We start from the raw sequence: 22,489 nt of genomic DNA, 5'->3' as shown, positions 1-22,489 counted from the left end.
TCTTGCTCTAAGAGCTCACTTCCATTTTCTCTACTAATCTCTCTCCTCCAACTAACAAATTTATAATATATTATTTTTTATAGCTAGTTGATTGAATTTTATTGTACGTGCTCTTACATCATTGGCTTTTCTGCACTAGGCTGTTTATCCTTTCTCACTCCCTGACCATATGGGTCCACCACTCCCCACTGTCTCGAACCTCGGCTTCCACGCATTAAAAAATGGGGAGCTTCCGCCACGCTGCTCCACTCCACTTGACTTCCGCCGCTCCCAAACCCCCAAAACCCTCGCCGTTCTCCCCAAATCGCACTCTTCTCCTCCCCCAGACCTAGGGTTCCGGCGAGCCCCCGCTCCAATGTCGGGCGGCGGCGGCGACGAGTACAAGCGCGAGGAGTCGGTGGTCCTCATTGTCATCGTCTCCCTCGCCGCGCTCTCGCTGCTCTCCCTCATCGCCGCCTTCGCCTACTACTGCTACATCACCCGCAAGGTCTCCCGCCGCCTCAACTCGCACCAGCTCCCCAAGCGCCCCTCCTCCCCTGCCCCGCTGCCGCCTCCCGTGATCCCGCCGCAGGGGAAGGAGAGCCCCTCCAGCAACTCCGCCAGCGACGGGGCCGCGGCGGGGGCGCTCGTGGTGGCCGCGGAGAGGGGCGTGCAGGTGTTCGGCTACAGGCAGCTCCACGCCGCGACGGGGGGCTTCGGCCGCGCGCATATGGTGGGGCAGGGCAGCTTCGGGGCCGTCTACCGCGGCCTCCTCCCCGACGGAAGGAAGGTGGCGGTCAAGCTCATGGATCGCCCCGGGAAACAGGGCGAGGAGGAGTTCGATATGGAGGTGAGTCTGGTGCTCTGCTCTGGGTGGTATACCGTTGTAGTGCTACAAAACTACAAATCCTGCATTTCGAGTGCCTAATGGTAAATGCGGGTGTTCTCTTGTGCCTGGAGTTGGGCCTGCCACAGAGTTTACAGCCACTTGGTAGCTTATTTCGGTTGGTAAATGCTAGTTATTCGAGTGGTCATTCCACAATGGTCAAGTTTGTGTAGTCCAATGGAGACATCGGGGAGTTTGCTGAGCGGAAATGGGGTTGCTGTGCAGTTTATTATTTTAGCTGGCCCCTTGTGAAAAACCTTTCTGAAAATGAAGTAGCTGCTTGTTTGCTGCGTAAAACTTTGCATTTGTGATGTTCGGCTGTGAAGGACTGATGTGCTTTCAGTTCTGCTGGATTATTGGGGATTTTGGGTGTGATTTGTCTGGATGTTATCACCAATTTGGCAGTTTTTGGCTTTGTTGGCCCCAAACTAGATACATGAAACCCTTAGTCACTAAAACTTGAATATTTGTAGTCTTGATTGCATGGTGGCCTCTAATGTTTTCAATTTGAGCTGAAGGTTGCTTCTATTTAGCCTAATCAACTGATTTTTTTTCCGAAATGGCCCTAATCAACTGATGAGGGGTGTCAATAGTCAATTTTGATTTTTTTGATCTTTATTGTGAACTTGTGACCTTTTTGTAGGTTGAGCTGTTGAGTCGGCTTCGATCATCTTATTTGTTGGGCTTGATTGGCCATTGTTCCGAGGGTGGACACCGGCTACTGGTGTATGAGTTCATGGCCAATGGGTGTCTCCAGGAGCATCTTTACCCAAGTGGAGGTATGGCCATCTTTGTAACATCCCACTATGTATGTGCTTTGTCCACTTATACCAAATAGAATCAGAAGTTATTAAAGCGGTTTCATGTTGTTATGAAGTCCACACAGCATTGAGACACCAGCTCCTAGAGTTAGTTGGCCACTGGCTTGGGTTGGCAAAATCTTCTGATTCCACAGCTAGTGCATGTGGGGACCTAACTGGGTTACTTTTTGTAGGATTAATACTAGCAGTATTCGGCTGGGAGCTTTTTTTGTTGGTTGTGATACGTGTCCCAAGCCCCATGTATTAGTTTGAGGAAGGAAGCAGACATTTTTTTTTTGTTTTGCTGTAGAAGCAAAGCTTATATCTAACTGCAAGGAGGAGCAGTTAGCTTCAAGCTACAAAAGGCGGAATAAACATTACTATAAATTTGAGTCTTATGACTTTTCAGCGTTACATAAATGAATTTGGAAGTTAAATATTCATATTATGGCTAGAGACAGTGATAATACTTCTTTAGTATCATTGTTGTTGTTTGGTGTATGATTGTGGGTGAGAGATTATGGAGAACATTTCTCACAAGTGCTAATATAGGATACATTATTAACATGATGCTCCATATTACACCTTTAGAAGGATAGATGAGCAATATAGAGGTCTTTGGTTTTCAGGATCACCTCATCCATCATGGCTTAGTTGATCTATCTTGGGCTCCCTCAACATCGGTGACATGACCCAGTCCCACATTTTATATGCTTATATAGTACTAGGTAGCAATGGATGGGCCAACCATTCCTCAAACCGAACACCTTAATAATGAATAAATCATCTACCCAAAGTTTCATTCTGAATAAATCAAAGCACATTTCCAATATATGGAAATTAAGAAAGCAGAGTGGTCTTTCCAGTTTCCAGCACACATGCTGTCATTTTATACCCCAAATAAGTGTACCCTCGACCTCAAAAGCTGAGTAAAACGCCCTTCATTGCTCTTTCAACTGTTAAAGATTCTGAATCTTCACATGATCTAACCGAATCCGTGACTATGCCCTGAATCCAAATCATTCATGGTTTTTGAGGCACTAATGTATTCTGAACATCACATTTTATTGATAGAGTGTACTTTCTTCATTCACTGCCATTTGCTTTATGGTGACAATCATTCATTGACAAAGCCAAATGTTCTTTCAATTTCATGGCATTGAAGAAAACAAATCAGGAGATACATTTTTTTTGGTTTAATTGTGAGATCACCATTCACTAACATTCCTAGTAAAGAAAAGAGCGCAGATATACCAAAAAACCCATCGTCTTCTAAGTGTCCACATAAATATTTGTACTACGATCTAGGCTATTGATAAAGTGATTGATGTTTCTGGCTCTAGGTTGTTGTTTGATTGGTGAATGTCCTGGACCTCAGCAAGGTTGGTAGGTACCTAATGAATCTTTATCGAAAAAAGGTACCTAATGAATTATGGGTACAGTCTTATTAGTTATTAGTGTCCCACCTTTTGAGTGGCTTCTAGAGTCCACATGAAGCATTTGTTCCTGAGGTCCTATATCCCTCAGATTATTTCATGTGACTTTAAAAAAATCTAGATTAGAGCCATTCACCTCTTACAAGAGGAGAGTTAAATGTACTATCTAATATCTATGTTATTGTCTCGGTATAGTTGCTAAAGAACACATGCTGACCGTCTGTTTGTGTGAATCTATCTATTTAGTAGGAAGTATGAACTAGTATGGAAAACAGGTTTAGGTTTGAAAACCAAATTCTGTCTTCAAGCGACAACTTGCTTGTCCTATCCTGTAGCTTGCATCTTTTGTTACGAAAATATGGACCTTGTTCCGAATAAAAAACCATCCATTACAAAGATTAAAGTCGAATATCTGGTGTCTGGTTTGGGATTCACGCCATTATTTTAAACGGTCTTTGCAGTTTAGTCATGAAACCATTTAGTATGTATATGTATTTTGTAAAGGTGCCTTGTAGTTTCAAAGGAGCCTTCTATAGATGCTTGTTACCAAGTGAGGATATTTATAGATATCATTACTTAGGAAGCTGTAAGGTGAAATTTGTTATCAGTTGTTTGACATGCAGAAATGCACTACAGTCCCTGCTTTTCACTGGATCCCTATTCTTTCCATCCCTCCAAATTAATATTTTATTCCTCCATGCCATGAATGGTGACCATTTTGCCGCAATGGTACTCATTTATGCACCCTCCTCCAGGGCACAATGGTCAAATCAATGGCATGGAAGGAAGAAAATAGTGAAAACTGGTGGCTGGGAAGGCAAGGCACAGACTTGTTCAATGGCTTGTCCAATGTTAATAAGGAACTGGAGAGTTATTCAGTGGCATAGAGGGAATTTTCTGTACATCATATGCTTTTGCTTCGTCAGTATGTGTTTGACAGTATTAAGCACGCAGGTAGTTGGCATATTCTGAAATTTCCATTAATTAGATTGATATGGACGTGCGGAGTTGGTTAAAGTGTTCTCCTACCAGTTAATGTGATAGATTCATTTATCATGTTTTTCTCGTCGACTTATAGTGATGTAACCTTTCGATTTAGGTTCCTCTGGCGGCATCTCAAAATTGGACTGGCCTACAAGACTGAGAATAGCTCTTGAAGCAGCAAGGGGTCTTGAGTATCTTCATGAGCGTGTTAATCCACCTGTTATACACAGGGATTTCAAGAGCAGTAACATTCTCTTGGACAAGGACTTCCATGCAAGAGTCTCAGACTTCGGTTTAGCCAAGCTTGGATCTGATAGAGCTGGTGGTCATGTGTCAACTCGAGTTTTAGGCACGCAAGGCTATGTTGCACCAGAGTAAGACCAGATTCCTTTGATTTGCCCTCGAAAAAAAGTTGCCTTGATTTGCAGTCCTTCTGTTAAATTTTTACTCACGGACATGTTAAGTCCCCGTTTGGCATCAAAGTATTTTTTGAAGTATTCAGAGAATACTTCGGTTTCTGAAAATACTGAAGTATTAAATACTTTAACGTGTTTGGATCCAATAAATATTGTGGTTTTAAAACTGAAGTATTCTCCAAAACTTTTGCTTTTTAAAAGTATTGGGGAAAGAGGTCTGGCCCTCTTTTTTCAAAACAGAGAAAGGAGAAAAACTGTGGTATTTGTTAGCCAGACGCTGGGATACTTTGGTTTAGAAAATGAGCTACCAATATTAGATTTGATACTTGTATGTGCAACCCTTTTCTGTGGTTATACTGTCTAATATGCTGCACGTGCTATGATTTCTGTAGATATGCATTAACTGGGCATTTGACAACCAAATCAGATGTGTACAGTTATGGGGTTGTGCTTCTGGAGTTGCTTACTGGCAGGGTACCAGTTGATATGAAGAGGCCTCCCGGAGAAGGTGTTTTAGTTAACTGGGTAAGTGTAACATTAGCTGACAAATATAGTGTGACTTATGTGGATTTAATTTTAACTCTTTTGTTTTCAAGCATAATTTAACTGAATAATGTACCAATCTAGAAGAGGCAATGGAACACTGAGCTGTGGGATTTTTCGGTTGCAAAAGGTTTGAAGTGATTTCCAAGTGGGAAATGGAAATGTACTACTGTATATGTATTTGAATTTCTCTAAAAACTGTATGTGCCCTGCAATTGTATAGTTTCAGTCATGCTATTATTTTTCACATGCTCGTTAGTCATGACATCATGTATCTTACTTTGGATCCATCTGCCTCTTTCTTCTTGTACTTGGTAGGAAAAGGTCACAGTTTCATGATTTTTTTCTTCATATCTGAACATTACATACACCTAACCTGTCACTTGTTGCATTGATGCAGGCGTTACCTATGCTCACTGATCGAGAGAAAGTGGTGCAGATCTTGGATCCATCACTTGAAGGTCAATATTCATTGAAAGATGCTGTTCAAGTGGCTGCGATTGCCGCCATGTGTGTTCAGCCGGAGGCTGACTATAGGCCACTAATGGCTGATGTAGTCCAGTCGTTGGTTCCACTCGTCAAGAATCGTTCTACTTCTAAATCGTGCAACCCAAATGCCCAAGCACCCAGGCCACTCGACTAGGATATCAAGTTTCATGGTTGTCTTCTCTGGAACTTCTCATCTAGAGACCAACATGATCTGCTGAGATGGTGGGATCCGTATGCTTTTTGGCTGCTGGTGTTCTCGCTTTGGAAGGTGCATCCGCATGGTAAAGGAGGCACGTTTATAATATAAGCATGGATTTAGTATGATGGTCCTGAAAACTAGTCTTGAGTTTGAAGGGAACTTCTCAAGCCATGTGCAAATGATGGTGTTGGGTGGTGCGACTAGTACCTGTAGTTGTGGTCTTGTGGAAAGTTCATCACTAGATTGTAGTGTTGTTTTGAGCTGGCAAATTTCCATGTGCTACCTAATTTTATTTTGGCATGCTAGATCGCTAGGTGTTATGTTCAAAGTCTAAACTCTTAGGCTAATGACACTGATCTCGTTGTTGCTGTCCTTGTTACATCGTGTGTGTGTCTGTGTGTGTAATATATATTAAGTTTCTGGAATTTATACCAAGAATCCTTTCACCGGTTGAGTTCTGGGCAGTCAGTCCTACATAGGCAATCTGATTCGGAGGAAGTTTAATTTCTATCTTGTACTATGTGGTAATGGAAAGGCAGTGTGATTGTCTTTCTTGTTCAGGTGTACAGGAAGTTCCAAACACCAACTATTTCCTCTTGTTGCTGCAACAACCTGTCAGTTGTGCAATCTTCCGCCTTCCAAGGGGCGTTCTCATCAGATTCACATGATTAATGTGTTGATGATCGAAGTGGTTGATGCATCACATTTTTGTAGTTCAGCCTAGAAGTACCAGGGAACAGTTTGTTGGTCAGCTCTGTGAGTGATGAAACCTGAACAATTAGTTATTCCAGAAAAATATGCAGCACTAGTGTAGGCTAAAATTACCAGGGAGCCTACTGTATCAGTTGAGTGCAAGTGTCAGAAAGAGGTTGGTGGTATATATACTGTACTTTTAGTATGAGCTTCTCTGCCATTTGTTAAGATTGGGAGCTCTTTTATTCTTTCAGAAAGATAACACAGGTTAAAGAACAACCAATCGCCTTAACGGAAAAGAGCAATCGGTTTCGATTCTATAATCCACGCCAGTGTTATTGGAACAGATGATCCAACTGTCCAAAAATGTAAGAAACCACAGGCTACTGTCTAGCAACGGAAAACTGGTTTGCTATCTTTTTTTTTCTTTCTTTCTCATACTACTTCAAACGGGAGGTTTGATGATAGTATGTAGATCTTTTTTTTTGGTGAGGGAATAGTAGGTAGATTATTTGGTTCATCATTCTCAGGGTGGACAACCTTAAGAGCATCTCTAGTCGCGTCCTCAAACATTTGGGGGACTGTGGATAAAAAGAACCTTTCCAGTCGCATCCTCCAAAGCTAAAAACCATTGCATTTGCATTTTATGATTGACATCCACATGGAACGGGTTGGGGCCGGACAGAAATAAAGCGTTAGATAGAAAGCATGTATGCACCTCAATATGTCATCCTCTTCTTCTTATCTACCGCACATTTTCTCTCACATATTTTTCGCACATAGGTTGGTCCCATGCATGCATCAAGACGCTGTTTGAGCCATGCCGCTGGAAAAGATCTCTTTTTGTTTGAAATTTATGTTTTTTTTTGTCTAATGCCCTCTCTAAAAGTTATCCCAAATCATCTGCCGTTTTTAAGAGGCGCGGACAGGAGATGCTGTGACACTGCTCAAAGATATCAGAATATTCTGGTGAAGGGAGTAGTAAGCATGGGCAACAACACATCAAGTGAAGTGGGCCAGCTACGAGGAAACAGACCCGTCCTGGCCCAGTGCCTTCTTCTTCTTTCAACATTTTTCCATTGGCTAAATCCAGATCTCCTCTCTGACCGGCACATGCTGCACATGCATGACAACCTCAGTCGCCGGTCGATGGCGCTCAACGATGGACATCGGCTGTACGTCTTGGTCTATCTCAGAATTTTAAATGTGTTCCTCTCAAGTCTCAGCAACTTAGCATGAGAAAATCATTCGTTAGGCATGTGCTAGTACTAACTTTTATGGTTAACACTCAGGCACATATTAACGTAACATATCATACGATTTTAGGGACCATGTTTTGAACAAAAAGATTTATTTTAAGACTAAAGACTATGCTTGGCTAATTTTCCTAAGAATGTTTGCTAGGTCATGCCTTTTTTTTTTGCAAACATCCTAAAGCATTTAGAAGTATGTTTTCTTTATAAATATTAATTCTTCATGCCGAAAAGGAATTTGCAGATTTGTCTAAATTAAATACTTTAAATACTATTTAGTCTATAGATAGAGGACATGGTGTATTTGAAATGAGATTTAAGTGCATTAGAAAAAGAAATTCCGATAGAAAATGTCAAGCATATACCTTGATGTTTTACGTGTTCGTGAAGTCGTTTCACGAAAAACCTATTTTTTTGTGGCATGTGTAAAAAGGGAAAAAATTCATGCAAAATATAAGTTCTCAACGAGACATTTCCTTGTCTTTTTTACGCACGAGACCAAAAAAAATATCGGTTTTCCGCGAAACTTGGCATGCACACATAGAATGTTGACATGTACGAGCAAAAATTTTGTTCGGATCTTTTTTGATATTTTAGAACATATTTTTTCGGTGATGGGAGCAGGGGCGGACCTATGTGGGGGCAAAACTAGGCTATGGCCCGCCCATGATTTTGCCCAACTGCCTTTAAATTGATTTCTCAATCCCTTATTTTTAGCAACTATAATATCATTCCTTAGAGCTGGTCGGCCCCTACATTTGCCTGTAGTTTCGCCACTGGATGGGAGCATACGAGTATGTATCCAAGATTAAAAGTGGATTTCCAAATCTGAGACATTCGTTTGGGACGGAAGGAGGGAGTATAGCTTAGAGCATCTCCAGTCGCGTCTCCCAAAGCGTCCCTCAAAGCAATTTGGGGCACACTGGACCAAAAATCCGTTCCAGCCGCGTCCCCCAAAGCCTATTTTTGTCCGACGCGGTTCGATGCGGAGGAGATGGAGCAGCGGTGGGCTGATGAGCTCCGCCGCCGGCAGGAGGAGCGGGACACGCTGTACCGTGAACGGCGGGAGGCGATCGAGCGCCGGCGGCGGGACTCGATCGAGCGCCAGCAGCAGCTGGCGGCGGAGGAGCGTCAGCAGCGGGAGGCGGCGCTGGCGGCAACGGAGGCGGCCTGGGCGAGGCGGGCGGATGAGTTGGCGGCGGCGATGATGGAGGCGCCAACGGACGTGGAGGAGGATGAGGCCGAGGCGGAGGAGGAGGAGACCGAGGTGGAGGAGGAGGAGGACGACGACGAGTTCGAGTGGTCCGACGACGACGGGCCACACCCGGACGAGACGGCCGATCAGCAGCGCGCGCTCGTCGAGTTGTTCGAGTCGGAGAAGAAGCTCCAGGACGACGCCCGTGCCCGCGAAGAGGCGCATATTCGTCGCGCCGTCGAGCTCTCCCTCCAGGCGGTGCAGGAGGGGAGGGCGGACGTCGATGCGGTGCTGGAGCAGCGGCGTCTGGCCACCGCCCTACGCACGGAGAGGCGGCGCGCGCAGCAAGAGCTGCGGCGGAGGGGGAAATCAAGAGGCTAGGGAGACGTTTGGGGGACGCGGCTAGGGAGCGATGTCCCCCAAACGCGGCACGAATAAAACACGTCCCCCAAATGTTTGATTCGGCGCGGTCTGGAAACGCTTTGGAGGACGCGACTGGTGATGCTCTTAGGTTCAGAACATATACCCATGATACATTTTGGATAGTGTGATACATTTCTTGGTTCTTATGTGAACACCTGGATTTTCTCAAAATCAAAAGGATGGCCCGCCATTTGCTCAAAATCCGCACATGACCGAAGGGTCTTTTGACCTCTGGTACGTCACCATCTTGGCTGAATCGCGCAGACACGGTAGCGACAGATCAAAGATAGAGATTGCGTTCCAGTCAAAGGGCCTCATCAGTCATCGCTTTTCTGAGACAGTAACGGTCAGGTAAAATCAGCATGTGCGAGGCCTGTAGCTAGTTTTTTCGGGTTAAAGTAGTGACGCCAGCGCGGTAGCCCTGTCGGGTGTGAGGCGCAGCGCCCGGATTCCGGGGTTGCTTTTGGCATTCCCGTTTGACCAGCAGCCTACCATACCACGCCAAACTGGGTCGTATCGCAATCGCTACTCACCATCATTCTTCCCATCTCGCTCACCACCAAAAGGGTGTGATTAGTGATGTGGCGTTACGGGTACATAGAAGGTGCACACATGTTTTCGTCTTGGAACAAATGTCATAGGTGACATCTTGCACATGCATTTTGTAAAAATACCGTGAACATACCATGCGAATATCTATTTTATGGTGTATGTAATGATGCTGATTTGGTATTGTTGATGCTACTGACTTTTTTTTGCCAACTTGGTCAAACTTTACACTGTTTGACTTTATGAAATAGTTATATAAATTATTTTGAGAGACATAAGTAGTATGTGAAAGTGAAACTACATTGAAAAATCGTCTCTTGTCAAAAACAATTTATTTATAAACTTATGTAACTATTGTTTTCTTTCACCGAGATGTAATTGAGTGCTTCTTAATTGATCGGTGTTACGCAGACAATTTTTGCACAATGTGAATTTTAGAAATATCTGCTCCTCTCATTAGTGTGTGACTTAGGTACATAAAAAATGTGTACGAATTTCTTGAAAGTATTTGGTTCATATCATGTTTTACATTGTTTTTTCGGGTTGATGGTTGCATAAATTATGGCTTAGGTTGTATCACTGCGCAAGACCATCCTTCAAACAATCGATCAAGAATGCCAGAAAAATCACAAACCAACGCCCTGCTTCAACACTAAGAAAGGTTATCTTACCCATAGGTACGACCTAACCCAAATGGCTATCCATGGCTATCCCAAACCTACCAGAATAGTCGTGGGGTAGGGTATGACATGTTTGTTTACCCGTGGGTATTACCCCAAATCCTACCTGATAAGGCTGATGAATGAGGTCCCCATTCTAAAATGTATATACTATGTGAGTGTAACCCTAACTTTCTATCGTTGCGTATTCGACGGTACTCTGGTGAGGGGTGCCTCACGGAAGGAAGAGAGGGGAGCCATGCGGCAAGGAGTCACCAGGACGGGGACACATGAGTTACCCAGCTTCGGAAACCTCATGATGGTGGCGAGGCCGTATTGCTGCTTGTTTAGAATTATCACGAAAAAATGCGATCCCAGGATCCGGCTTATAAAGGCACCCGGATCTAAGGTTACAATGGTAGAGATCCAACCAGATACGACTAAGCCTAAGCTAAGCTAAGCTATCTTGTCGTGCACGTCAGGGATCCGACCGACATCTACTATGGTCTGGACATGACTACTTCTGTCCGGGCTAGACTCCCCCATCTTGGTTCTCACTGGGCCGCTCGATTGGGTCGTATGCTCTACCACCATCTATGGGTCATGCGGGCTTGCCAGAATTGAGACCCTGCCATGATATACCTAGTTAGCATATCCACAATACTTTCCTAGCTAGCCACTCTCATGTTCTTGCCAAAAATTTCCAATCCCAACGTGGACGCAACCTCAAGAGACTAAATCGTGAATCCCATCGTGTACGTCCGACCCCTCCCACAAAAGCCCTAGATCTAGCCAGCACCGGCAATTTTCGGTGCCACTGGAACTATGTATTTTTTCTCTATACCTAACATGTGAATCTAATGTATTGTGTAGTGTTGGTTTTCCATTTGGGTACTCATCTGAGTATGGTTATACGTAGAGTTTTACACATCTGAGTAAAGTTTTGTACCCATGAGCAATATGGGATGGGTATGGTAGCTATATGAGTTTTGTACCCATGAGCAATATGAGTTTTGTACCCACACTATATAATACCTATTGTTATACATACTCACAATACATGGTTATAATTACATCATAAAATATAGAAGGCATTTTTTTTTTAAAAAGGGGAGCGGCCGATGAGACACCCACGACGAGCTTTAAAATTTCAAATTATAATAACACAAAACATCTGTTTGTGACGAGCTTTTTTTAAGGCCGCCGCTAGGAAGGAGTTAGGAAGTGGGAATCGCTGCCGGAATCACCCCCGGTGGACTCCAACCCCCTCCGGCGTGTTCATCATCAACATGTTCATCAACACCTCCAGCAACATCATCCATCTACCTATTGTAATCTCTTGGCACACATGATTTGTGATGCAGTCTATTATTTTCATATGATCTATTGTGTCTCTATGTCTATGTTTGAGTACTAACTTGTTTATGGCAATTGTGAAATAGTTTATTGTTGGTTGCATACAAATATATGTTATCTTCTATGAAAAATCTTATGTACTGATACATGAGTGCACACGTATGTTGGGGAATGCATAAATTTTTCACAGTTGCATCATGATAGGAGGAGAGATAGCCGCAACTTGACAGAAACCGTGTCTTGGTTCTTAAATATGCATGCCACTTTAATTCATGGTTAATTAATGGGGGACATTATGGGGACCTTGAAACTTACAATGATTGTTGGACTTTATGTCTCAATATCTCTCTAGTTTGCTCAAAAACTGCCTTGGGATAAATCAGTAGGGGTGTAATTGCACATGTTTATGGTTTCACCTATCTATGGCTCCTATATTGAAGAAAAAAAAATCCATATGCTTCACTAATTATAACAACCAAACAAATAAAATAATAATTTGCCTAAACACTTCATTCCTTAAGATACTTGCTCCTACTTTACCCTGTTTTACTTGCTTGCAATAGTTTACTTGTAGCACTTCACATTTTATAGTTAGTACTAAAACAACCTTACACACTCTAGTACATTGCTTTGCGCGGCCATATAAGTGGGTTATAGGACCTTAGAGAATAGATAGTTTACCTTCATCTTCTCATGGGTTCGACACTCAAATACTTATAAATTTATACTACCTAGACTTGGGGGTTATCAATAACCCATTGTGATTATTTGGTACCACGCGTTGGCGAGTTTCGACTAAGATACAGTTCCTGAGTTATGTGTGCCTTCCGTGGAGTTTTGTTGCATTCTTCAAGATAATTAAGAAATTCAGGGGTTATTTCTCCATACGTCTTCACCAATCTCATTCACATTGTTAGCAAAAATCTTCACATAGCACTAAGATCATATTTGTGATTGAGTTTTGTCAAGATGTTCATGCACATTACCACGATGAGTGGGCTCTTTACCCTAGTTATAGTCAAACTTACCAACTCTTTCTTCAAGATTCAGCGGACCCCTCCTTGGAGATGGACATCCTGGGAAGACTTTGACTTCTACTTTATAAAAGCATAAATGTGTAACCAACAAATTTTAGGTACCACCTATATGATTATGATGTAACTTGCCTTGGCCTATGGAGAGTAGTGCTACTGAAAGATCGAGATGTCGCCTAGAGGGGGGGGGGTGAATAGGCAACTACAAACTTTTGCGGATTTGTCTTGTAAGAATGCGGAATTAAACTAACGTTTTAGTTTACAAGCACAAACCCTAAATATGCTAAACTCAACTAAGTGTAACAATGGCAACTAGAGCTAAGCAAGATAGGCACAAGATATATGTAGCACAAGTGATAGCAAGATATATGTACTTCAAGCACGATGGCTATCACAAGGAAAGAGAGCTCGGGTATAGAAATAACCGAGGCACGCGAAGACGAGGATGTATTCCCGTGTTCCCTTCCTTTGCAAGAAGGTACGTCACGTTTGGAGGAGTGGAGGTCCCACGAAGGATTCCCCGCGCCACGAAGGCTCACCCTATTCTCCGAACCACACCCACGAAGGATAATGGCCCTTTCCTTATGGTTAGCTTTTCCTCCGCTCCGGAGATGGCAAGCTCCACAACCACTTCACAAGCTCCACGAAGGAGAAGCCCGGGCCTCTTCACAATCTTCTTGAAGAGATCACCGAGCACCAACAGCCAAGCCAACTAGGAGGTCTCCCTCCAAGAGTAACAAGCTCACGGTCTCTCACTCGAACTAATCGTGGTGGAGAGCTCAACACTATGCAATGATGCAAAGCAAGAACACTAGAGGTGTTCAAGTCCTTCACTCTCAAATCCCACCCAAACAACAAATGCTAGGATGAGATTGGAGAGGAAGAACAATGGGGAAAGTCAACAAAAGACTCCAAGATCTAGATCCCAAGAGTTCCCCTCACTTAGAGGAGAAAAGGATTGGTGGAGGTTGTAGATCTAGATCTCCTCTCTTAGATCCCTCAAGAATGAGCAAGAATCATGGGAGGAATCAAGAGAGAGAGCAAGTTCTTCAAAGACAACAATGGAGGAGAGAGAATGAAAGAACTCACACAGCCCAAGGTGGAAGAAGGGCTATTTATAGCCCAAGAGCAAATATAACCGTTGGGAAAACGTTGGGCTGAGTCAACCGTCGAGGAGCCCGGTCAACCGGACCAAGGACCGGATTTCCCGGTGCAGAGGCCGGTCGGACCGGACCAGGAACCGGAGTCACTTTGCGTCGTCCAGGAGCTCCTCCGGTTGGCGCCCGGTTAGCGCCCGGTTGGCGACCGGTCGACCGGACGGCACGCCGGGCCCGCCGGTCTGTAGGCCGGCAGACCGGATCAGTTAGGCGCACGTTTGGCGCCCGGTTGGCGACCGGTCGACCGGACTGCGCGCCGGACTGGCCGGTCAAGCCGGGCGAGAAACCGGGCCAGCAGGAACAACATGTTTTACTAAAACTGTGATAACTTTTGTGTCCGGACCCCGATTGACATGAAACCAATTTTGTTGGAAAGATAACGACGAATAGAACCCCAAAAAAAACTGTAAATATGGAGACTCCTCACAGGATATTTTTAGATGTTTTTAGAGAGGGAGTCTCCCACCGTCAAGAAACGGTGAAGACGTCCAAACTCGAAAACGCAATAGAAGATGCATGCGGATTCCGTTTTCGATGAACTTGGGCTTGTTGTAAAGCTAGCAACAAGCTCAAGAACCTCACACAGAGAAACACCAAGAAGCAATAGGGATATGCAAAGTATGCAAAGGGTTGAGCTCCCTAAGACGATGTGATCAAGTTACCCAACCGAAAGCCCCTCTTAATAGTGCGGCTATCTATCCTATAATCCGGTCTCCCATCAACCACCTTGAGACCGGTAAAAGTAAAACCTATCAAGGTCATACCTTTGCCTTGCGCATCCCGCTTGATCTTGATGATAACACTTCAAGCTCTACACAAGCCGGAATGTCTCACTTGATCAATGTTGCTTCGTGAAGACTCACAAATGCTCCCCCATACACTATGATGAGAAAGCTCCATTGATGCACATCTTCACATGTCCATTATCACCAAATGGACGGCAAGCTTCAAGCATGTGATCCACTCAAGATGCTCATCTTGAACTTGCCCAACTCAACCTTGTATCTTCTCATACTCACATAAGATAGAGCATGGCCAATATTGAGTTCCACATAAGAACTCCATCTTCATTTCATCTTCTTGATCATATCACATATATATCTTCAAACCGATGATCTTGATGCCAATGCACAAGGTATATCTTATCTTCATGGCATCCATACTTGAATCCAACATATGGAGTACAAGTAGTACCTATGGAATATTCCTTCATATAAACTCAATGAAAACATTAGTCCATAGGGGTTGTCATTAATTACCAAACCACACATAGGGGCAATATACCCTTACAGCTACTCTTCCTTATAGTCCCAACAATCTTTCTTTGCAAAAAAGATTAACCGAAATAAAAGTAGTGACTAAAAGATAACAATTTCAACATACTTTAGATTCTAAAAAATATTCTAAGAACATTGGAAAAAGAATGGGTTTAGTTGGATTTATAAATTGAAATAATTTGCTAAAATATTTTTAAAATATTTGAAATTTTCAGAGCGTTCAAATTTATTTTCAGGTTTTGAGAAGATGCACTAAAAATTATCTCCAAACTGCAACAAGAATCATTGCATTTGGAATTTAAATGATTTTCTGCATTTTTTCTAAAATTTAAATCAAGTCTATCTAAATATGGTGACGTGGCTCAATTTGGCGCACCAGATAAAAATAAATATTCGAACCCTATAAAAAGGTGAAAATACATAGCTTATTATAAGACATCAGAATTTCTTGAATGCTCCCAGCCTCTCCCTGGGCTTTCGTAAGCTAAGCAAACTTTCTGCTTATGAATATCTATTAATAACCTAATATTTCATCGTTATCGATTAGTCACATTGCCACTTTATCAAAAAAAAGAAGGGAAAATGGTCTGCCGAATATCGCCATATGTTTAGTAATAACTTATTGTTTTGGCGGAGAACGGAACGTGTTTCACATGATATTGTCATATTTTAGCAGAAAATTATCGCATTAACGCAAGAAATATTGGACAAAATATTATCGTATCTTGGTAGCAACTTATCACATCGACGCGAGAAATATTCGATAATTAGTCATATTTTAGCAGCAACTTAATCGTATTGACGCGAGAAATGAGCGCAATTACGCGTAATAAAGGCGGGGCATGTATAAAACCCAACCTCATGCCCGGGTACTCCCAGCCAATTCAGCCACTAATCCACCAGCTGTTTACCCTGCAATAGCTAACCACCCTCTTTCCCTCCATTGGTCAAAGGCAGAACCACCCATCACAGTACAAGCCAAGCCAAAGCCAAAGACCAGCAGGACCAGGTATGTAGGTGTATGCAAGTGTGAGCCCACCGTGTCCACTCACGTTCACACACTAGCCACATGGAGCGTCCGGCGCCGGCGCCGGAGCCGATGCTGCTCGACGAAAAGCCTCCCACCGCAGTGGCCTGCGAGAAGGTAACTGGATCTTGCCGGATCTGAGCTGGAATGGCGTTGGGCGTGTGTTTCTTGGCTAGCTGTGCTGTGTTTGGTGTTAATGGGTTATGCTTGTCAAGCAGAAGCAGCAGGATGGGGAAGCGCGGTACGCGGAAGGGAACGGCGCGATGACCGGTCACATCATCTCCACCACCATCGGCGGCAAGAACGGCGAGCCGAAGCAGGTGAGTTGAGCATCCCTTATTCTGCTCTTGTATGTTTTGTCCTGAGTTGACGGCCAGTTCTTGGCTTGGATAGTTAGATGTATGTGTTATCTTACAGCTACCTTCCCAGCCGTGTAGCGGTTTTGGTAATGGCAAGTCAGTGAAAGATAGTTTTGTGGAACAGTTAATAAATTTTTCTTCGTTTATGAAGAACACAGAAACATGCATGCTTATTTGTACTGTGCTCATTTGTTCGATTAGTGAGATCTGTTCCAAATATGGCCTGTGTGGTGTTCATCACGGTAGTTTGCAGGGACGAATTTGGACGGCTATAACTAGATTGTTGTCAACATTTGTGCTCAACTTTTATAGTATGTAGCAACATCTGATGCCTGCTTGGCGCATGGTTGGTAATGTCGTGCTTTGATCCTCAGACGATTAGCTACAAGGCGGAGCGCATTGTTGGCTCTGGTTCGTTTGGCATCGTATTTCAGGTGATTGAACTCTTAAACAGTCACTGTAGTTTCTCGATTGAATTAGCGACTATCTATCCTGATGTTTAGCGAAATGGTTGCATGTGTAGGCTAAATGCTTGGAAACTGGAGAGGCTGTGGCCATTAAGAAGGTAATACAGGACCGACGGTACAAGAGCCGTGAGCTGCAGCTTATGCGCTCGATTAACCATCCCAATATCGTCTGCCTCAGGCATTGCTTCTTCTCTACCACAAGTAGAGATGAGCTGTACCTCAACATTGTCATGGAGTTTGTCCCTGAGACGCTATACGGTGTGCTCAAGCACTACAGTAATGCCAAACATGGGATGCCACTTATCTATGTGAAGCTTTACATGTATCAGGTTTGTGGATTGCAGTCAATAGATGTGAAATGCATGCCTGTCTCCGTGTGCTCCGCTAAGTCTACTGTTACATTGTTGACAGATATTCAGGGGTCTAGCTTACATTCATGCTGTTGGAGTCTGTCATAGGGATTTGAAGCCACAAAATGTTTTGGTATGCTTCCATGAACAGATATGCTGCTATCGTGTATGAGTTTTCATAGTTTGTTTTGAATGGGTCTCTCCTTGCTTCTCAATTCAGGTGGATCCTTTAACCCACCAAGTCAAGATCTGTGACTTTGGAAGCGCAAAAGTTCTGGTACGTTGGTTTTGCCCCCAAAATTTAGTAATAGATAATACTACTATCTATTCTTTCTGTTGTGTAGACTATATGTGCCGCTGTACTAGTATTGGCATCATGGTCTGTGCGATATTTTTTGAATCATTCTTACCGTTTTTGTATGGATTTAGAATTAGCTCTGTGCTATTGACTTTGCATGAAGTGCGGCTCAAGATTGAAACAAGTTACTTGGATATATTTGCTTAATTGGTTAATTCAACAGTTTGATTGCTTGAAGTAGATCAAGTTAGATGCTAGTATTATGTTTATGTTGCTAGCTTCTTATTTGAATGCTCGTTTAAACTATTGGAATATTAGCCTGCGCAGTATTTCGATTTTATTTACCTAAATCTGGGAATTTTTCCCTTATTATTTTATCAGGTGAAGGGTGAGCCTAATATCGCATACATATGCTCACGCTACTACCGTGCTCCGGAGCTAATATTTGGTGCAACTGAATATACAACGTCCATAGATATATGGTCGAGTGGTTGTATTCTTGCAGAACTGCTCCTTGGTCAGGTTGGTTCCTTTATTTGTTGGCAGATTTTGCAAGACTAGGTTCCAATTTTTTTACCAAGATGCCAATACTGTAGTTTTTACATCATTCGTGTTTTTTTTCTAGCCATTATTTCCAGGAGGCACTGCAGTCGACCAGCTTGTAGAGATAATCAAGGTACAGCAAAACATTGCATATGTCTCCTTTTTCTTCTGCCATTAAATTTTATTGACCTTTTTTTTATCATGTTCTTCTAGGTTCTTGGTACGCCAACTCGAGAGGAAATACGTTGCATGAACCCAAACTATACTGAGTTTAGGTTTCCACAGATAAAAGCTCATCCTTGGCACAAGGTATGCATGCAGTCTCACTGTAATGTTCAATCATACTTGAGTTTCTCTGAGAAAACATCAGGTCGATCATAATAATGTATCTGGGCCAGCGCTATTATTAATTTCCGACCGCAAGGTTGATGACAGCAGTTGTGACTTTACTCTAAGGTCAAATCTTGTAATGTGATGCTTAGATAAAGATATACCTTACAGCTACTGATTGTTCTTTGTTTTGGTCAGGTTTTCCACAAGAGAATGCCTCCTGAAGCGATAGATCTTGCTTCGCGTCTTCTTCAGTATTCACCAAGCCTCCGTTGCACTGCGGTTAGCATTTTCTAACAATAATTGCTCTTTAAGTTGTTTGTGGCAGCAAGTAGCGAACAGATAATTTGAAATAAGAGTTTCTGTTAGATACGATCAGACATATGATATCTGTATCTTAATGATTATTAGTTACTTATTCATGTATCTTAATGATATCTGTATCTTAATGCATTAGTTTTCCTTAAGAGACTAAAAAGGTGCTGGTATTTGTAACCATTAATGGGCCGTGACGAGCAGAAGTGTTCTTTTGGTGGGCTTTTGTTAGCTTAAGTTGATCAATACTAGTCCTTTCGAAAATGTAAGTTCTAGTGGGATACGGCCATTATAATAATAAGCATAGTCCAGATCCGCAGATCACTGCTGGGTGGATGATAAGGGCACATTTAGTCGTCATGTAACATTTTTGCTATAGCTGGATGGGGATACTTATGCATTTGAATATCGGTATGCAGCTTGACGCATGTGCACATCCTTTCTTTGATGAGCTTCGGGAGCCTAATGCACGCTTGCCAAACGGACGCCCGTTCCCGCCTCTGTTCAACTTCAAGCATGAAGTAAGCCTATAGGAGAAAACATAGGCTGTTCATTTGCTAATTTGACGCAACCTCTTTGTGCTGTTGTGCTTATGTGTTTTTTGCTTTTTGTCCACAGCTGGCCAACGCTTCACCAGACCTCATCAACAGGCTTGTACCTGAACATGTTCGGCGGCAAGCTGGCCTCAACTTCTCGCATGCCGCGAGCTAAATATGCATCTGCCCCCCGCTCAACCTTGCACCTTGTTGTTTTTGCTGATGGGCGAAGGGCGGTATAGATGGAGAAGCAGACCAGATGATCCCTCCAAGTGTTACAATGTCAGATTGCATCTTCAGAAGCACCGCCCGAGCACCCAAGAAGAAACAACCGTGCAAATTATCTTATAGGGGAGGAGTCTTCACTTAGAGTATTCGGTAGTTAAGTCGTAATATCAATTTGGTGGGTACGGTTGAGGAGATGAGAAGAGCATATCAATAGGCCGTGACCCAAAAGTTATCTTTCGTTTTTTGCCCTATTGTAAGACTTTTAGTTTTATATAATATAGTGCAGCCTTAAGCTGCCCCTTGTTTCGTTTTCCATTGCCTGATGCAAATTCTCGTGACCATGCTGCAATGCTTCGGATGAGTCTTTCTATTTGACATTCAGTTGGTGCTGGCTGCTGAATCCTTCATGCTTGTTCTCTTGCATTGAAGCTTGAAAATGATGGCTGGGGTGCGCACTATGCAACGCACCTCAACAGGATGCAAGCAGTGTGCATACCAAGGAAAAAAATGGCGCGCTATAACAAAATAGCGTCGGCCAAAAAAGACGCTATTAGCGCGCTATAGCGCCGAAATGATGTAGCGTGGCATGTGCAAAATGCTATAGCGTGCTATTAACGCTGAAATAGCGCGCTATTTTTTTCCATGGTGCATACCCTTCTTCCTGAATTTATAGACTTGAAGCAGGTGGTGCTTCATTGATCTTCAACATACATATTGGCAGCTTCTGTCATCGATCAATAGCCAAGTCCATGGTTATGCTCTTGTCCAGGAAAGCACCAATGGAAGACTCTTTCTGTCAAACGCCCTTCTTAAAACCTAATTGAAGTAGCCTTTTTTAGAAAAATAGGGGTCTCCTCCGATTCCATAAATCATGAAATCAACAGAGTGACAACATTCAAAGTTCAATGGGCAGAAAACCTTTTCCGAAGGGGTTCCGTAAACGGGGATATTGAACCTATTATTGCAACCGTGTTTTTCAAGGGCGGGACATCACGAGATCACTCACAGGTAGTCGGGAATTTGCGCTTGGATCCAGCGCTGGCCAGTGGACCGCTGAGTGGTGAAGCCGACGGCAGGAACCAGTTCGTCGTCTGGAGTTGTCGCTTCAGTTTAGCCGTTCTCCACACTCCCGCAAAAAGTGACAGGGCCAAGGCTATCCGAAGCTCTCGCTTGTGTTCCATGCCAATGAGCTCCCTTCTTCAGTTTAGTCGTTCTCACGAGTCAGGGCCAAGCTATCCCAAGCAGTTCGTCCCTCTTGTTTCGATTAGTCCAAACACACCACAAAACTGTTAATCATATTGACTGCCCCATATTTCATGGGAGTAATCCACCATCTCGCAATAGATTCATAATATGAAAACAAATAACATCAGAAATCGCCCTCCATATTGACGAAGTAAGACCATCTCCAACGGGCCGACGCAAAATAGACGCTCAATTATCCACCCGCGTCTATTTGCGTCGGAAAATTGGTCGTTTTTACCGTACGTCAGTTTGCGCCAGGGGTGACTCCAGTGGGGCGACGCATTTGGCCCGCGGACATGAATTGGAATGTTTAAATCACAAAACAAACAGGTTCAAAGTAGTCTCAGTTATTACATCCAAATTCTTAAAAGTTTCAGTAGCCATGGTCTGCGCCGTGTGATCGGACTCTTCGTCGGAAGGAGTCCATGACCTCAGCACGGAACTTATCCAGCATCTTCCACATGTCCATTTGCGTGAGTAGCAACCGTTGATCAATGGTCGTCCACAATAGCGCCCAAAAGATAAGTAAGAAAACTACCAACGCAATTGACCGAACAGGTTGTGGGCGGCGCAACTGGCAGATGTTTGCCCCCCCCCCCACAAACACACGATAGATGCGCCCCAGAACCTACCCGACTCAGATCCTGTTCTCTGGCGCGGCGAAGCCCGAGCAGACGTCATGTACTGCGGCGGTGCGGCGGGGGTAGAGTTGGGGTGGTGGCGTCGCACTAGGGCAGCAAAGAAGGGACAGAGGAAGCAAGTCCGTGCGGTCGATTTCGCTATCCCTGACGTGCGGGACCGAGTAAAAAAAATTAGGACGCTCGGCGCGACCGCGCAGCGGCATAAGGTGCCGCATATTTGAACCGCGTTTGCGTCTCCGTGGACGGTCCGGTCACTATACGTCATCCCGCTGGAACATGGTGTAGTCTTTTTTGACCGTACGGACACAAACGGTCGCTCAGCGTCCATTTCCGTCACCCCGTTGGAAATGCCCTAACCAAACATGAACAAAGTACTAAGAGCATCTCCAGTCGCGTCCCCCAAAGCATCCCCCAAAGAGATTTGGGGCGCGCCGGACAGAAAATGCGTTCCAGCCGCGTCCCCAAAGCCCACTTTTGTCCGGCGCGCTGATGCGCGTAGATGTACACGTCCGTTGGGAACCCCAAGAGGAAGGTGTGATGCGCACAGCAGCAAGTTTTCCCTCAGAAAGAAATCAAGGTTATCGAACCAGTAGGAGCCAAGAAGCACGTGAAGGTTGTTGGTGGAGGAGTGTAGTGCGGCGCAACACCGAGTGAAACCGGCGCCAACGTGGAACCTGCACAACACAATCAAAGTACTTTGCCCCAACGTAACAATGAGGTTGTCAATCTCACCGGCTTGCTGAAAACAAAGGATTAAGCGTATCGAGTGGAAGATGGTGTTTGTTTGCAAAGAACGAGTAAAAGCGAGTAGAATGTATTCAG

At 43.8% G+C, this 22,489-nt stretch overlaps 2 protein-coding genes across 2 annotated transcripts; both read left to right on the top strand.

The window, feature by feature from the left end:
* The first annotated feature begins 355 nt into the window (after positions 1-355).
* Positions 356-6,013, top strand: LOC124646631 (probable serine/threonine-protein kinase PBL23). Its single transcript, XM_047186725.1, has 5 exons — positions 356-829; positions 1,509-1,644; positions 4,201-4,459; positions 4,894-5,026; positions 5,445-6,013. Exons 1-5 carry the CDS (start codon positions 356-358, stop codon positions 5,685-5,687), a joined length of 1,245 nt encoding a protein of 414 aa, XP_047042681.1. The 3' UTR covers positions 5,688-6,013.
* Positions 6,014-16,386: 10,373 nt separating this feature from the next.
* Positions 16,387-20,094, top strand: LOC124707617 (shaggy-related protein kinase GSK2). Its single transcript, XM_047239284.1, has 12 exons — positions 16,387-16,472; positions 16,574-16,675; positions 17,089-17,148; positions 17,238-17,510; positions 17,593-17,664; positions 17,752-17,808; positions 18,211-18,351; positions 18,455-18,505; positions 18,586-18,681; positions 18,901-18,984; positions 19,437-19,538; positions 19,636-20,094. The coding sequence occupies exons 1-12, from the start codon at positions 16,398-16,400 to the stop codon at positions 19,726-19,728; spliced, it is 1,206 nt and encodes a 401-aa protein (XP_047095240.1). The 5' UTR covers positions 16,387-16,397; the 3' UTR covers positions 19,729-20,094.
* The last annotated feature ends 2,395 nt before the right edge of the window (positions 20,095-22,489 follow it).

The sequence above is a fragment of the Lolium rigidum genome, chromosome 4, assembly GCF_022539505.1.
Source record: "Lolium rigidum isolate FL_2022 chromosome 4, APGP_CSIRO_Lrig_0.1, whole genome shotgun sequence".
Taxonomy (NCBI): domain Eukaryota; kingdom Viridiplantae; phylum Streptophyta; class Magnoliopsida; order Poales; family Poaceae; genus Lolium; species Lolium rigidum.
This window is presented reverse-complemented; position numbering and strand designations above follow the sequence as displayed.

Coding starts and splice junctions, on each gene's coding strand:
- LOC124707617 (XM_047239284.1), top strand. CDS start 16,398: ATGGAGCGTCCGGCGCCGGCGCCGGAGCCGATGCTGCTCGACGAAAAG. Junction 17,665..17,751: donor TGAAGCCACAAAATGTTTTG/GTATGCTTCCAT, acceptor TTCTCAATTCAG/GTGGATCCTTTAACCCACCA. Junction 18,985..19,436: donor CAAGCCTCCGTTGCACTGCG/GTTAGCATTTTC, acceptor ATCGGTATGCAG/CTTGACGCATGTGCACATCC.
- LOC124646631 (XM_047186725.1), top strand. CDS start 356: ATGTCGGGCGGCGGCGGCGACGAGTACAAGCGCGAGGAGTCGGTGGTC. Junction 830..1,508: donor AGGAGGAGTTCGATATGGAG/GTGAGTCTGGTG, acceptor ACCTTTTTGTAG/GTTGAGCTGTTGAGTCGGCT. Junction 1,645..4,200: donor GCATCTTTACCCAAGTGGAG/GTATGGCCATCT, acceptor CTTTCGATTTAG/GTTCCTCTGGCGGCATCTCA.